This window comes from Lasiodiplodia theobromae (assembly GCF_012971845.1).
Source record: "Lasiodiplodia theobromae strain AM2As chromosome Unknown scaffold_64, whole genome shotgun sequence".
Taxonomy (NCBI): Eukaryota; Fungi; Ascomycota; class Dothideomycetes; order Botryosphaeriales; family Botryosphaeriaceae; genus Lasiodiplodia; species Lasiodiplodia theobromae.
The window spans coordinates 102270-118617 of NW_023336546.1; the positions used below are offsets into that span (position 1 = coordinate 102270).

Here is a 16348-nt window from a genome sequence, read left to right on the forward strand (position 1 = left end):
TGATCCCATCTGCAGTAACCCCATTTTAAATACGCCATCCCGATGCCCGAACAGGGATTGTTGGCAAATGATGTGGAATTTGGGGTCAGGACACATATCCCTTCTGCCATGCGACGCCCTTGCCACCTTCCTTCGCAACGCCTTTTAATTTGGTTCAACGCTTCCTGTGTAGGAAAGCATGCCACGTGTTATACCTTGTTAGCAGCGAGCCATAAGTTGTGCTGATATGCTCGACCAAGGGATAAGGTTCAATGGTAGCTCAGGGATGTAGGAGTGGAGGTGGCAGTGTGGCAGAGCAGTGGAATGGAGATGATCTGGCCTTTTTGTTTGGCGCCCCTGCGTTGATACATTCCTAAGTTCAACTCGAAAATCACCCACGAAACACGAAACTGGCTTCATTCCCCTGCTCTCACCGCACTAGCTTTGAAGCACCGTCTGCCCAGCAAGGAGAGTGGAAAGCTCTTCCTGAATGACCCTCCTGGCTTCCCGCGTCTCAGGCCGCTCGCCCGCAATGCTCCGGAGATCTTCGTCGGCCAACATGCTGATGTACTCCGGAGAAAGGACCCAAAGCGGGCTTGATGGAGAGCTCACGAGATGGTGGTCAACTGCTTGAATGCAGATGGCGTCCGTGAACCTTTTGAGCGCAACCTTGTAGTAGGAACTCAACATATCGTGCATGTCTTGCACAGTCTGGTCCTCGTTGCTGACAAATGCATCAAGGGTATCTCGAAGCCTCAAAAGGGGTTCCTTGTCATCGTCATTGGTGACCCAACTCTTGAGGCTCTTGAGCTTGTTCTCGATTCTGTCTAGTCGCCGCTTCCTGAGGTTGTCGGCAAAGTAGTGGTTCAACGTGATCAGCTTCCCAGTGCTTTCTACGGACACCAGGAATTCGACATGCCTGATACAGGACTGGTAGCTCTGTATGAGCATTGGAGTGAGTCGTTGCCATAAGTTCTGAACCACCTGTGGATCGGCGCAAACATGCGATAGTACACGCTGAGCGAATGCATGCAGTTCTGTAATCGCATCCACGACATGTGAGAGAGCAATATCTTCCCAGGGGGATGACAGCTCGCAGAAAAGACTTGGGAGCAGAGAAGGATTCACAGACCCAATCTCGAACCCTCTATACAGGTTGTATTCTTCGGCAATCCAGGAAAGAGTGTCTCGGCTTTTGAATCCATCATGAAGATCAGCAGCCAGTGGGGGTCTAATTATGGAACTCAACTCCGGGAACTGAATGGCCGCGGTGGCTTGCGGAAGGGATGTCAGCGCCTCGTCTGGTGTTCGGATGTCTGAGGAAGATTCAGGACTTGGCGTTGACGGTCTGGCGACTCCCGCGTCCAGAAAGCTGCTGGCGCCTTGGGTGCGCATCTTCTCTGAAAAAGCTTCGTTCAATTCGGCAATTGTGGTGGCTAGTCGGAACTTTGGGTCTTTGAAGCATCGGTCCCGAGAATAGTATCCATCCACTGATTTCGTAGCGACCGCCTGGAATGCGGACGCAATTTTCGTCAGATACGTTCTCTGTTGCTCGGCTGTCTGACGTGTCGAGCCAATATCCTCCAGCCGGCTCTGACAGCTTTGTATCCCTTTCTGTATGTCGGCTGCAACCGCTTTGAAATTTTGTCTGGTCACGGTAACCAACAACTTGTCCAGCCTCTTCTTCAATGCACGCACACCAGCTTTTTCTTTTGGGATGGAATTCCAGGGCTCCAATTCAAAGAAGGCTACCTCGTGTGCGTTTCGTGCGTCGAGAGGCAGATCTAGATTGCTTTGGTTGCGGTTGCATACGATTGTATATCCGAGCTTCATGCGACCATTGCTACCATTGACCAGATCGACAATCTAGTAAGTATAAGCTTTGTATGGCGTTGTAGGACTTGGCCTCCTACCTTGCTCTCTGCTCCCTTGTCCACCAAATCTGGCTTCGTGATGACACCAAGAGTGCGGACTCCATGAGGATCAACATCCTCAGCCATCTGGATTATTTCTTGTGTGGCGATATCGACGTTCGCGGGGATAACGGCGCTTCGAGTAGTCAGCCAGCAATTAAGATAGAAGTGGATGAAACGGACAGCATAATACTACGAGGGTTTTCAATATAGGTGCTGATCATCTTACGCACCAAGCCAATGTCTTCTTTGGTTGTCTGCCCCGGAGTTGGTTCTGGCGGTATCAGTAAAGATTACAAACGCGATATTCCGTCTTTACTCGAGAATAGTGTTACAGTCTGGGACTTACTGCGGAAAATCCCGGGAAGGTCAACAACGCTGAAATGCTCATGGTCAGGTCCGCTGAGCTCAATTTTGAGCACATCCTCGGAGAAGGATGACCCTGGAGTGTCTAGAGCTTTAATTCCCATTGACTGTCGCGCCTGCCCAGTATTAGACTTGCATGGTGTATGGTGTTGAGCATCTCACCTTCTCCAGGATGCGAAGAAATTCCTTTTCATCGAAATCATCGAGGCTACCGCTCGTCAAAAGACTCAATGGATCTGTGACCTGTCCGTCCGGTGTTATTCGAATTATGCCGATATCGACACTTTTGTCTTTTGATCGTTTGAAAACTATCTGCGTCGGGAATCTTGTGCAAAGGCCTGAATCGCGAGGGAATGGAATGCCTGTGAGGCCCTCGAGAACCGAGCTTTTCCCGCTTGATTGATCTCCTACCACTACAAGCTTTTGAAAGACTTAGCCACAATTCACAACATTTTAGGCATTCCCACTTGCCTGCGGGAGGGACACGAAGCGGTCCAACCGGAGAGCGTAAAGCTCGTCAATTTTGATGAGTCTTGAAGTGTCTTCGGCCAGCATTTTCCTTGGAATCAAAGGACTGATATTATCTTCCACTTCAATTGATTTTAACAGGATATACGCCATTTATGATGTGGCGCTTGCTTATGGACTAGATTTTGCATTCTTCGGTAAATTTGAATGCATTCATATCAGTCCCGCGGAATTCACACGTGCCACCTGGGCGGAATGTATGTACATAGTACCTCAATTTTTTCCCGCATGTCAATCAAACGGTGCCGAGCTGACAACATATTTTGACACTACTCGCAGACAGAGCCTTCATGCAAGCCCATGTTTTCCAATGTCTCTCCCAACGGCAGCCAAGGGGCCGCCTATGATACTTGAAGACCGCCTGGCGTTGCGCTCTGTGAAAGTCTTTTTCCTCTTCCCACAGACCAGAGCAGAGATTGCAATACTTACTAGTGAGATTGATACAGAAGCGGTCAGTATAATTGGGTGCTTGGTCCTTATCGTCGCTCATGTGTTCTAATTTGGTTTCTTTTTTACGGCTGATCTAGAAACTTCAAAACTTTTTGGAAAAGCAAACTTCAGCGGTTAAGGCTTCAATTTTGCTTGAGCAGAATTCCCCAGCACAATGGCACCTCAAACGGCCTGATGGATCGCAAATCCCATTTTCACATTGGAATGCGGAAGCGAAGGCTTCGAAATGCTTTTCCGCCATCCTCGTTCCCGAACCCGAGCCGCTACCTGATTTGATCGGACCGAACGACTTTATCGAGTTCCCTGTGTCGCATACTCACCTTGAGTTGCGTTGGTACGAAAGGGAGGGGTCAAAAAAGAAATCTAAATATACCGTTCTGAGGACAAGATCCGTCCTAGCACCCAAAGAATGTACCATTTCCGACCTGGTAGACTTCTTAGGATTTCCTTCAAAAGTTTCTCGTCTCAAAGTCTTTTTCTGGAGCTCTGAAGGGTTTTACACAACACAAATATATCCTTCACACGATGGTAGAAAGATTTCTGAGCTTTTCTGCTGCCAAGGATTGCAGATTGCGCTGGATGTTGGCGGATCAGGGAAGTTCCCTGAATTTGAGGAGCCGTAAATTCTCTTTCCATCCTAGGCTACAAAATTCATTCGCTTGGTACAACGTATTTCACGAAGACTTTGATGTAATGATACACTCCGTTACCTGCAGTATACTTGAGTCGTCTTGAATGAGTTTTAATCTTGCCATGGCGGCTTAAGAATGTTGCGGGAGGAATAGACGGAAATTTTCCGACCATAAACCATATACTAAACACTGCTTCTAAGCCCGCGTTCAACCTCTCTTGGATTAATTCAATGCCTTATACCTAAGCAAGCGTCCTTGATTTATTCTGTCGAGTCTTATCAACCAACTGCACAGCTAATTGGTAACAGATACGGCGCGCCAGTTCCATTTCACTTACATGTATTCCCGATACGGCAGCCATGCCAGCGATGATAAGTCGTCCGGGAGATTGCAGTATGAAATCAATATTACTAGCGGAATGATACATAAACCACAGTTTCGAACAACAAAATAAAATTAAAAACCCGCCAAGAACCTCAATACGTTTATCTAACAGGTTTAAATATAGGGAGGGGCTCAAGGATGGTTTCGGCCTTCCAATTGTCCTATGACCCTATGACATGCACGGAAAAGCGAATTGCAGCATCGCTATCTCCGCGTGTAGCTCAGAGTAGACTACGTTCAGTTGACAATGAACTTGGACTGACTCCATACGGTGCATAATAAATAGATACGTGGAACCAGATTTCCAGCAAAAAAAAAATCAAATTGCACCAACGCCCAACGAACTCGAAACTATGAAACAGAGAAAAACGGTATAACATCATAAAAAGATGAAAAAAACCAATACAGTAGTTGAAGTGGGCGCCCCTCGAGAGTCCCAATGAAGAGTAACGCAAAGATCGCTCCGGGCAAACATAGCTTAAGGATGCCCAAGATCTCATAAACGCTCGCATAACTGATATTGCCCAAGTAGTTGAAGGCTCCACTTAACAAAGTAGCAATAGTAGGCAATTCTTTGGCTGATGAGCCTGGTATGTCCTTGGCGCCACTCCAGCGTGCAACGGAGCCCCCGATGGGCATCGACAGTAGAAACTACGCTGTGCGTAAGTATATATTTAAACTTAAAATTATTGACGCGATATTTCATCCACTAACATACCAAGCTTAGGGCAACACCCATAACCGTATAAAGAAGAGTAATCATGAGGCCCTGCTTCATGGATAGTTGGTCTCTGACCCGTTCTCTGAGTTCTTGAAATTCAACCTCCATTTGCTCAAGTGAGGTTCGAAAATGCTTCATGTCCTGCAACATGGAACGGAGTTCGCTGACAGCTTCCTGATCAATTTCAGAGACTGTAAGGCCTGGAGTTGTGTCTATTTGGTCAACCAGATGAGAGATGGTCTGATCGTTTGCAGCACAGCACATGTTTCCTGTGTGTAGCTTGATCTTTACATTAGACAATTCCGCGAGTTGGCATCGCATGGAAATCCTGGAACATTCGAGGTTTGACTAATATTCTTAGCAGAAGCAGAAGTGGTACGAGTTTAGAAGTGCGTACAAAAGACTCGAACTGGTTCTGGAGATATTCCAATAAAAACCGACGTTGCTGCTTCATGTTTGAGACAATAGTGATCAGCTGTCTGAGTAGCTGGCTTGACCATGGGGCATCGCTGTTTCCGTAGTCAAAATTTCTCCCTAACATCCCATCCTTCGGATCATCAATGTACTCGTGTAGCGGGCATAAGATGCTTTGCGACAGGAGGAGAACCTTCTTGACTCCTATGCATTCAGCTTCCTGGAAGAATATGAGGTCCAGAGCACCCATTTCTGGCTCGGTCGCCGTGAAACTGTCAATGTAGAAGATTCGAAAGATGTTCCTTTTCCCAAACAGGCCCTGGCGTTCCGATTGCTGTCCATCTTGCTGCGTTGTTGGAAAGTCCCACTTTGCCGAGGATAGTCGCAGACTGCGACGCAAATAAGTCGTGCTGGCGAGTTCTGGTGGGCGGAGATATTTCCAGTCTCGAGGTACAGGAGGATTCTTCCAAATCTCTGTGTAAAGAACTTTGCAATCTGAGATCGTTAGGCCCCATTCCTTCCGCAGGAGTATCATCAATATCCACTTGTGCATATTGCAATGGATTCTGTCTTTGGAATGTACTGGTCTCGGACGACACCCGAAGAGTCTTGAGTTTTTTGCTCTGAGTCTATCATTTTCACGCCTCGTAAGATCGTCCGGAACAGCGAGCTTGATGATCTGGAGACCTGATGAGCGGTTACTGTGCAAGTAGGCTATCATATCCTGAATAGCGGTTGACCAATTCGGTTCTCCGCCTGGCCCGAATATCGGATTCTGCTCTCCGCAGGCGCAAATGATCCTGAAAATGTTGTACGAGCGTTCATTTGCTATGCAGCGATAAAACTCTTGCACCTTCATCAAATCAGTGCGGTCAAACAGGTTCTCTCCGTAGAGATCATCTATGAGCCTGTCCATGTCATCGGGCCAAGAAGTTCCCTATTTATAGAATTAGCAGAGTGCTCAATAGGTTATGTGATTACATACTCTGGATGAAGATTGTTGGAATGGCGAACTCATGCTGACCGTCTGGGATGCTCGAACAGGAGGCTACTGTAGAATTTATGGTGTGAATCAAATTTCTCCCGCAGGAGGAGGCTATTGAAGTGAAAGTGGCTGGGCATTTGAAGGATTGGGAGGGGGCGATTTTCTGATGAAAATTTCCACGTCACGCAGCAAAATTTCCACGTCACGCAGCGAGAGGCTAACGCCATTTGGAATACTGTGCATTCTACGCCGCAGCGGGGTATCGGCCCACTCTCCCATCATTGGAATTACACATGTCCGCCAGCGGTTGGATAGTAATCTCAAGTCATTTTCACTCTCGTTGTACCCAATAATTTCACCACTTTATCCTGCTGAAAAATCCCCCGTCTCGGCACATGATTGTGCCCCTAATCGCTAATCCATGTCTCCGATCAGCTAATCCCTGAATTGCTCGCAAATGAAAATATGGAACTACGCATCACGCATCGATGCAAGGATTCCAAAGCCAACGCGTTCTATTTCCATCGAAACAAATAATGTGATGATCGTATCTAGTTACACGGCAGTCGTACATAAGTTCACTCTCCAATCATTGCCATCCGATGTGCCGTTCTGAGTTCAGTCTGAGAGGGCATTGCATGACCCGGTGCGGGCCCGGCTTTGAAGGGCTCGTGGTGGGTGCTGATCTGAGGGAGCCCCCCGTTTCCCGAAGATCTCCAGAATGTCCGATTCCCATTCTTCAGTACTCATAGCGGGGGCTGCGCCGTAACATTCAAAGAACTATAGGGATTGAATGACTCTTTGCATTCACAATGAAAAATTGTTCCGGTTTCATGTGGTTGTGAGACGTCCCCGGAGCGAGCCTTGCTGTCGGATACCGAGTAAAAAACGTAGCGGTCGCATACCTTAGCTCAATCCAAGCAATATGCATTCCAAGGCAGATTCTGGTACCGGCGCCGAAAGGGTTGAAAGTCATTTTGGCTTCTTCAGATAGGTCTGAGCCCGGCAACCAGCGGCGAACGTCGAACCTACACGAGAAGTGTTAAGTCACGCGCGGAGTACGATAGAATCCGTAGAACATACTCATCATCGCTTTCCCAAATTCGAGGGTGGGGATGCAGCGACCATGCCTGAGTGGTTATAACAGCGGAATCAGGAATGTACACCCCACCGACAGTCGCGCCACCAGGTGGTGGCACTCGTGGAAGGCTGCTTGGGAGAGAACCGTGAAGCCGTAGTGTTTCTTGGATAGTCGTGTTTAAAAGCGGTAATTTTTCAAGCTCTTCATCGGAGAATCCGTCTTTACGTTCTTTCTGCTGGGTCAATTCGGCGATGAGATCATCGCGCAGCTGCGGTTGCGACAGGACGCGGCAGACAATGAATGGCATCGTGATGGCCGTAGTGTCGGTACCCGCGATAATAAGGCTACGCGCCTCGCGACCCAAAACAAGGTTTGACAGACGACTGTTGCTCTTCTCGGCCTCGGCAATAATACCTGTAAAGATATTACCGGCACCGGCGGTGCCGCTTTTGCTCTTGGCGACGTTCAAGGCGGCGAGTTCCAGAACCGTATCCGTAATCTTGAAAAGTCTCTGTATGAAGGGAATGCGAAGCCGGGCCACAAAATCGAGGTTGGGGACTTCGGCGAGGATGGTATTGGCTTCGGCCGTGTGGGATATCGCGTCGATGTATTTGTTCTCCTGAGGAACATCGGGGACTCCCTCCTGAAGCATGTCGAAGCTCTCGCCAAAAGTGATCTTCGAACTGACATCCGCCGCCATCATCATCCACCATTTTTGACAGTCAACTTCTCCAGTAGGGTGCATGTGTGCGGCCTTCCCCATTTTGTCCAACGCTAGGTCAATTTTGTGCCTGATCTCATCTTCCCAGTTTTTCCTGATTTCGGTTTTGCTAAACGCTCTGGCCATCAGTTTGCGCCGGGCAGCATGGGTTGTTGGGCTTGACATGTTGAACAACGCGTGATTCTCATCGACACCGGTAGTGTTGGCGAATCGCTAGTACCATTAAGACTTCTCGAAGCCGTTGCTGTGGCGGTGTATCTTCCGGAACGCAGTCGGATCATTACAGTTGATCATGTTTGGTGCGACACGAACCATGTCGCCGTATTTCTGGTGTAGTGTATGGACGAAGAACATGCGTCTGCCTTTGACGGTGACCCACGTGAGGGGAATAGCCGTGAAGCGTGTATACCAGGGACCAGGCACATTTCGAAATGGCCCGGCAAAGCCTTGGATGACTGCCTATATTGTAATTAGCCTCCAGCTTATGTGATTTGAAATGATTAATAGAACCGCCACTGTTGAGTGAGCTCTAGCAAGTGAGCTCGAATTACCTTCAGTATCCATGCCCCGAAGGCGAAAAGTAGAACAAGCCCCCCCAGATTAGCCATTTTGTTTACAAAGTTAAGGGTATCAACCTGCTAAATGTAAAGGTTTTAATTGGAATAATGTCTCATCTTTCGAATAAGAATTCCGTGCTTTATATATCTTCAAGGCATGCTCATGTACAGCCAAAAGACTGCGCGGACGGAAAACGCATGTTCCGGCATCCGCTCTCCCGCTCTCTCTTGGTGTTGGGAAACGAAGGTCGGCCTTCGGACAAGTCGAATAAGCACCGAAAGTCAGTCATCTGAGACAACGTTAACTCGGATAATGTGGAGAACTACACTAGTTAGAAGTACATTATTTCCAGCGTATCCTATTGCAGTGTAATATATTGTGAACCTTAAGGCATACAAGGCGATCAGTCTCCTTCTGAACTTGAGATACCCACGCGGCTAGTAAGCCGCTACACAGAAATTGTACTCTATAGCAACAAGCATGCCTGGGACGCCTAAGGTACAATCATGGCCATCAAGTGCTCATAGATGTTGCAGCGAATAAAATGGTACTCATTTGGAGCCTCTACCTCCGGTGTGATATTATCCACGTATAGCAACCACCTTGAAATGTAGCAGCGCAGCGATAAGAGCAAGTTTGCCAAGGGAGGCGAACACCGAGCGCTCACCAACGACCAGTTCGCCTAGCAACCGGTGTGCAAAGAAAGTGTTTCATCTACGCTCCAGCATACATATTTAATTTCACAAGTTCCGGAAAGCCCCGGGCACGATAGAGGCGGGCATCCACCAATGGGTTGGCTAAATTCACCGTCAGCGGGAGAACACGGATCTGAAGGCGGACCCGCTGCTACTTGTCTTGGACCACAATTTGTACATGGACATCCCATTTGGAGAAGGCTTTATTCCGGCTCTTCCTCCTATCGCTCGGGAAATCCATGTCGAAGAAACACACCGTTGGCTAGCTGAACACTTAGAACCCTGGGAATATACGTTCGGTAACGATTTAGGACTTGCAAAACCAACCATTCTATTCTACAAAGTAACAAAAGGGACATATTCACTTGCACCGCACTTGTACAAACGTTCCCTCCTGAACTATCTTGTCCGTTAGATCCAGCCATCAAGCTCTCACCGCATGCTCTTCCTTCCACTTCCTCCCCTGCTCAGTGTAGAACCGCACACGCTCACTCCCCCCCTCCCACCCCTCAATAATCTCCGCATTAGCAAACGTATGCATCATCTTCCCCACCCACACCTCCTCATCCTCGACCTCCTCCCTCAACTCGGCAATATACCTCTCCGCCTCCTCCCCAATCCTCAGCTGCGCCCGACACGCCAGATTCGCCACCTTCACCACCATCTTCAGCCTTCCCTCCCGCCTCCGCCCATACTCCACCAACCATTCCTCCACCGCTGCTCCTTCAAACCGCCCTTGCCGCTCACCCCGTATCCTCAGCAGCCCGCTCGCCAAACACGCCACCGACTCCATCGCCTGATTCGCCCCCATCGCCGCATGCGGCACCATCTTCGCCGCCGCATCGCCGACGATCGCCATGCGCCCTGCCGCCCACCGCCCCGCGATGCCTTCTTCCAGCGGCGTCATGACGGCCGTGCGGCGGCGATTATAAATATCCTTAAACATCACCACCCCGTTCTCCCCGCCCTCCCCGCCCGTCGTTGTTGTCGTGACGCACGCATCAGCCACCGCGGCCGCAGCGGCATCGATGTCAGCGGCGGTGAAGCGGCGCGGGCTGTGGCCGTAGGGGAGGGGCGCCGGGAGTTCGCGGATGATGAACCAGTACAGCGCGCCGCCGGCGCCGGTGAAGATGAGGAAGGAGGAGTGGGGGCGGTAGATGGTGTAGTTGCGGCCGGTGGGGAGGGAGGGGTGCGGCGTGGAGATGCCGTAGACGCAGGTGACGTGGGTGGTGAGGTCTGCGGTGCGTGTTAGTGGAAGGGTGCCAGTGGAAACGGTGGGAGAAGGGGTTGAGGGATGTGAACGCGTGGAGGGGAATTTCCAGGGTGGGGGATGGCCTACAGTCTGTGGGCGGCTTGAGGGAGGGCGTCAAGGCGTTGATTGCCCGCCGGACGACGCTGTGCACGCCGTCGGCGCCGACGATGATGGAGGCCTGGAGCTGAGATCCGTCTGCTGCCGTGACGGTGGCGTGTGTGGGGAAGTTCTTGACTGAGATGACGCGCTTCCCGGTGCTTATGTGGGATTTGTCTTGGATATTGTCGTACAGGATCTCGAGTACCCGCTGCCTTTCCATGAAGATTTCGCTGTAGCCAAGGCTGTGCTCGTGATTCTATTAGCGATTTGCCTTATATGGTGGTTATTGGACGTACATTTCCGGGAATTTCCGCATAGCGGTAACTGAGCTATACAAAGTGCCGTCGGCATCGCGATGCTCCCAGCTGTCGTGGGGAATTCGATATTCTTCTATGGCATCAATGACACCTATTTGGTCAAGTATCCGTAGACCGTTCGGCATCAAACCGATGCTTGCGCCAACCGGAGGAGCAATCCGATCCTGTGATTCCCAGAGGACGTATGAAATGCCTGATTGCTCACAAATGTTGGCTAACGTCAGACCGGCAACGCCACCGCCGATTATGGCAACAGAAACTTGAGTCTCAGAAGACATGGTAGAATAATTCCAATTCAAGGCGAGAATGCTTGTTTGACGTATTCCGAGAAAAGATTGGAAAGCGTTTGATGGGATGCAAAACTGGAACATGCAGCTCATGAAGACGAATATATATAGATTAGGACGCTCACAGCCACTGCGTCCTTGTAGCAGATATTGTCATGATGTTTCAATACTACAATTGTCACCGGTCCAATAGGCCTCCGCCAAATTGAGATAGTTGCCGATTGATTCACCACCTGCTTCCTGTTCCACGTTCGGGCCAATGACGGTCAAATGGATGTTCTCCACCCGTCGGCATCTCGGGGACCGACGAACTCCGTCCCCGACAACCTTTTCTCATTGGCTGGTCTGTGTTGGACGGAGATCCTCCGTCCCGCCTCCGCAGGGATCCCGCGTTCCGTGAGGCTTATGTCGGTATTGCCCCATACTTTCACAAAGAGACTCGCCAAGAGATACAAGCAACACAAGCTTCAGCTCCGCCATAAGTCCCGGCACGCACTTTGCTTGATAACAGGTTAAAATGCCGTTGGATTGTGGCTCCGGCCTGAGCTGAATGTTTTTCGGCCTTCGAACTTGCACCGCCCCGAGCAAAGTCGCCAAGACCGACGAGATCGACAAGGCGACAAAATGACCCACAAATATTGAACATCCCAACTCCTTCGAGCCAATTCTCATGACATTACTGGTCGGCCGAGAGACCTGCGTGTCCATCGCCGAACTTGGCTTACAGAGCATCTCGCAGTCGGCCTATTTCTTCTTCCGCCCGCCAGTGCCGCTTCTGATAGAAACCCCTATAATCGCGCACAGGCCACTTTATGATGTCTCGTGCAATAAGTGACAGTTTCCAAGGTCTCTATCAGCTACGTCTTCTCTACTGAAGCAGAAGTGCAAATCTCATAGTGAGGATGCGCATATATAACTCGGAGAGAGTTATCATTAAATTCATGTCTATAACAATGCCACATTCTAGGACTCGTACTATGGACATGCCCCTCTCTACTTCCCGGTGGGTCTTTCTAACGATCGTGAAGATAAAGAGACCATCAATCCCGAAATCAAAAGCCCACGACTTCGTTTTCCACCACTCCATTACCAGCCATCACCGTTGTTCCTCAGTCCGTAGTCTCAAAAGCAGTCGTATCCACGCCCATGGTAATATATCCAATCAGACCGTTCTCAGGATTCTCGCCATCAGCAGGCACGACGCTAACAACCGGGTTATACCCGCCCTCGTAGCCCTGAGCGATGATAGAGTCAACATCGTTGGTCGTCCTCTCGATCTCCGTGTGCGTGCTGTACGGCTCAAGCGCCATGATCTTCTCGTTGGTGTCCTCGGGGAAGTACAGCTGGCCGGTGCTGACAATGTTGCCCGACGACACGGTGCCGTTGGCGTGCAGCACCCAGTCCGTGTAGACCTGCGTGTGGATGTGCACCGCGCGCTCGACGTAGAAGCCCGGGAAGATGGTCTTCATCTCGAGCATGCCGTTCGCGTCCGTCGGCCACATGCCGCGCAGGAACGTCGTGTTGTCCGTGTGCAGATCCGTCTCGCCGATCGTGAAGTTGTTGACGCCGAGCTGCTCGAGGAGCTGCTTGAAGGGCGTGTTGGGCGAGAGCCCCGTGAAGCTGGAGTAGCTGCCTGTAGCGGTGGCGGTTGCTCGCGGTTAGTCCCGGTATCTAAAGGGGATATGAGGGGGGAAGGATCAGCGGGGTTGCGATTACCGGTAGCGTTGCAGTGCCAGAAGCTGACCAGGGCGTTCTCCAACGGCTCGCAGGTGGCCATGTCGAGAACACCGACGTCAAGCCAAAGAGGGACGCCGGCTTGGCCCTCAGACATGTCCTGACGCAGGGTCTGGGAACGAGGCCAGACGTACGGACCCTGGGTCACCTCGGGGTCCAACACGCAGGTGTCGTTCTGGATGACGTCGTAGTAGGGAGCTTCGGTTGTGATTTGGTACGTAGTGTTGCCGGAACGTTGTTCTAGGTTCAACGAGCGCTTCTGCATCCTTTTGGCATATCTCTTCTCGTTATACTGAGCTACCTGCGGAGCGCAGTTCTGAGATAGGGCAGCGCGGCGCTGCACCACAGCACGAGGGACATGGTGCCCGCCAGGATGAGCCAATGCGGCGCTGGAAAGAATTCCAGTGGCAACGAGAGCGGACGAAATCTTCATCGTGGAAAGAGAGAAAGAAGTCAGGTATGCAACGATTGACAGAGAACGAATGGCTGCAGAAAGATGCTCTCTCTCTCCTTATTCTTTCACCCTTTTATATCAGATTCTCATCATCAGGCACTCGGCCAATTAGGCACCTTCTGTTTCAAGGCGCATTGTATGACAACTGCCTGTTCCTGTTAGGTGCCTCACGCATCGAAGAAACGCTGGCAGCCAAGAGCTTGGCAGTAGATACGGGACGAACTGCCGGATACAAAGTGGACTGTAGATCCACAGGTAGGCCTAATTGTCTTGAAGATAATTGGTTCATCGAGGTGTTTGTATTAGGCCCCCGGTTATATGCTGACGTATACTGGTGCGTCTGTGCGCGAGAATTGACTCGGTGATACGTCGCTATACATTGCCCTTCTTAGTTTCCAGAACAATGTTTTAGCCGAATCGAGCCTCAATTCTCGGAGCTCGGCATATCGGACGTTGTATCCTTCTGTTACTTGCCTGTAGCAGCATAGCGTATAGCACACCACCTGGGCCTTGCAACTTTCGTGTTCCGCCAATCTGGATTGCGACCCACTATACGGATGAAAAAGAAACATAATGTTTCACGCATCTCTTATTCCTTTTTCCGTGCTCCACTTGTTTGTTCTACACGGTTCCTGATCGCACACTCGTATAAACAGACTAAAATCTTGGCGCTGCGTAATGTGCTTCCCTCCGGAATGCTTTCCGGGGGTATCCGCCCCCCCTTCCTACGGGCCTGATCTCCAGAACTCCAATGCGTTAGAGCATTTCGCTGTCGCGGGCACGGGTGTTTTGCCAACGCAGTGCTTATACGCTAAGAAAGGGGTGAAGGAGAGTGGCAGGCACCGCTGGCGGGAGGATGTGGTTGCTGCTGGCAGAAATGGTATGACAACGCTTCAGCGCGTAGTTTTAGCATATATTCAGCTAAAAACTGCGCCACTTAAAGAACGGGGTTGCTGTATAAGGTCGAATTGGAGAAGTTGTAGCGACCACTATGCATCGACTTGGTAGGAATGCAGGCTGCTTATTGGAAAGCTTCTCAGCCACTTAACCACTTCGAAACAACTTTAGCGACATTACTGTGGCAATGGCCCTGCCAGTCGTGATGTTAAAAAGAGGTTCCAGGCAAGGAGTGGGCTCCACACGACACATGGGCTGCCGTCAATATTAGCCAGTGTAGGTAATAGACCCGTAGCGTAGTGCAGCACAGTATAAAGCCTCTTCTTTATTTCAGCTCGCTACTAACACTGGTTGCATCTGAGACTAGGAATAATAGGCGGCGTGATTTGATAATTGTGTCCTCTGTTCAGAAATGCAATAACAACAATGACAACAGACGCAAGTGGGGGAGTCACCACTGTATTGCGAGTTTTTTTAACAGCGTCAGAACTGTGCATAACATACTTAGCATCAAGAATGTTGTTAATCGCCGAGAAGGGCTTTTACTGCTAGTGAGACTGTCGTGGCGCCTTAAAGCTTATCGATTTTTCACCGCTTACGTTGGGTTTGGTAGTTTACTTTCCCCGCATTTTGATGTGTAGAGCCCGTGCCCTAGTACTAGCTCCCGCATCCCCTCCACCATAGGCATAATTGCATTTAAGATTATATGCCTAAACGCATGGCAGGGTCCTCCGAGCGCCACAATTACTTAGCCATCTATCATGTCTTTTCACTCATCATCGAACTCCGTACTAGGATCGCCCGAGTGGAGCTTTGACCCATTCTTACTTGTATCTACTTCAGCCCTTTTAATGCACTGCAATTGAGCATGCTATACATGAGTAATAGTGTCGACATTCTAGCGTTCATCCGTGCTTATTGATGGAAAAACATTTTTGGATGTACAGAATGCGTAGTTCACTATCATAACCGTTCCTGTGGGATGCACGAGATGCGAAAGGAAACTAGGAGCATGGAACTGAGGCCGAAGTTGAGGGGAGCTTTGGATCAGCGACAAACCAGGATCAGCAACACACGCTGCCTCGGATCCGAACTCGCCCGCAGGTGCGGGTTGCCCGCTCTTCACTGGCATTTTAATTTGTGAAAATTCATGACGGCATCCATATCAGCAGGGATGGTTTTCGGATATTTGAATGCTTAGAAACACTGATAGCGTGGTTTTGGTATTCAGCTCCTAGGCAGTCCCCGTGCCCTGACCGTCTTGATTGTCTTGACGCGCGTAGCCCGACGATAGGCTAGCGAGAATGAGTGAAAGTCACATTAGGCAGACTGGTCAGCGAGAGTCTAGGAGTGTAAAAGTTGATTCGAATCGAAATGTATCAACAGAAGTAGATTGGTAAAATCGACAAGAAAAAAAGCATCCTCCACACCACCACTGATCCCGAATCCAATAGCGCGGCAATCTCCTAATCTCTCAGACCACATTGCTAAGTGATGTCGCTATCATGCAAGACGACAGTCCATCCAAAAGCCTCCAGTTCTGCGAGTAGCTATCCTGGTCATGGTCGAATCGATTGAGCCCGCGGCATATCGGCGGAGTCTGAATTCATGCGGAATTAGCCATTGTACACCACGATTGATAATGTTGGAACTCACCGTTTAATCAACGGTACGAGCGCAGCGGGTGATGACGCTGCAGCCGCGAGTGTACTCGTTGGCGGGAGTGCCAGGCTTCAGGCAGTTGTCGGGCTGACCGGCGACTCTCCTGGAGCAAGGGACGGTGTTCCTCTTCAGAGCCTCGTAGGAGATGAACTGGACGTGCTGGGCCATGGCGGAGGCGGCGAGGCCGGTAAGGAGGAGGAAGCTGAGATCGAGACGCAT

At 50.1% G+C, this 16348-nt stretch overlaps 5 protein-coding genes across 5 annotated transcripts; all 5 read right to left on the bottom strand.

Annotated features, from left to right (window-relative positions):
- Positions 1-417: 417 nt before the first annotated feature.
- Positions 418-930, bottom strand: LTHEOB_12483 (putative dynamin; the record flags this gene model as incomplete). Its single annotated transcript, XM_035509355.1, has 1 exon — positions 418-930. One exon carries the CDS (start codon positions 928-930, stop codon positions 418-420), a length of 513 nt encoding a protein of 170 aa, XP_035364581.1.
- A 6414-nt stretch (positions 931-7344) lies between these two features.
- On the bottom strand, positions 7345-8489 carry LTHEOB_12484 (Cytochrome p450 protein; the record flags this gene model as incomplete). Its single annotated transcript, XM_035509356.1, has 3 exons — positions 7345-7400; positions 7679-8387; positions 8487-8489. The coding sequence occupies 3 exons, from the start codon at positions 8487-8489 to the stop codon at positions 7345-7347; spliced, it is 768 nt and encodes a 255-aa protein (XP_035364582.1).
- A 1362-nt stretch (positions 8490-9851) lies between these two features.
- LTHEOB_12485 (FAD binding domain containing protein) lies at positions 9852-11373 on the bottom strand (the record flags this gene model as incomplete). Its single annotated transcript, XM_035509357.1, has 3 exons — positions 9852-10663; positions 10767-11020; positions 11075-11373. 3 exons carry the CDS (start codon positions 11371-11373, stop codon positions 9852-9854), a joined length of 1365 nt encoding a protein of 454 aa, XP_035364583.1.
- A 1118-nt stretch (positions 11374-12491) lies between these two features.
- On the bottom strand, positions 12492-13549 carry LTHEOB_12486 (Protocatechuate -dioxygenase beta subunit protein; the record flags this gene model as incomplete). The annotated part of the gene is made up of 2 exons (XM_035509358.1): positions 12492-13015; positions 13099-13549. The coding sequence occupies 2 exons, from the start codon at positions 13547-13549 to the stop codon at positions 12492-12494; spliced, it is 975 nt and encodes a 324-aa protein (XP_035364584.1).
- Positions 13550-16126: 2577 nt separating this feature from the next.
- Positions 16127-16348, bottom strand: LTHEOB_12487 (Rapid alkalinization factor; the record flags this gene model as incomplete). The annotated part of the gene is made up of 1 exon (XM_035509359.1): positions 16127-16348. The coding sequence occupies one exon, from the start codon at positions 16346-16348 to the stop codon at positions 16127-16129; it is 222 nt and encodes a 73-aa protein (XP_035364585.1).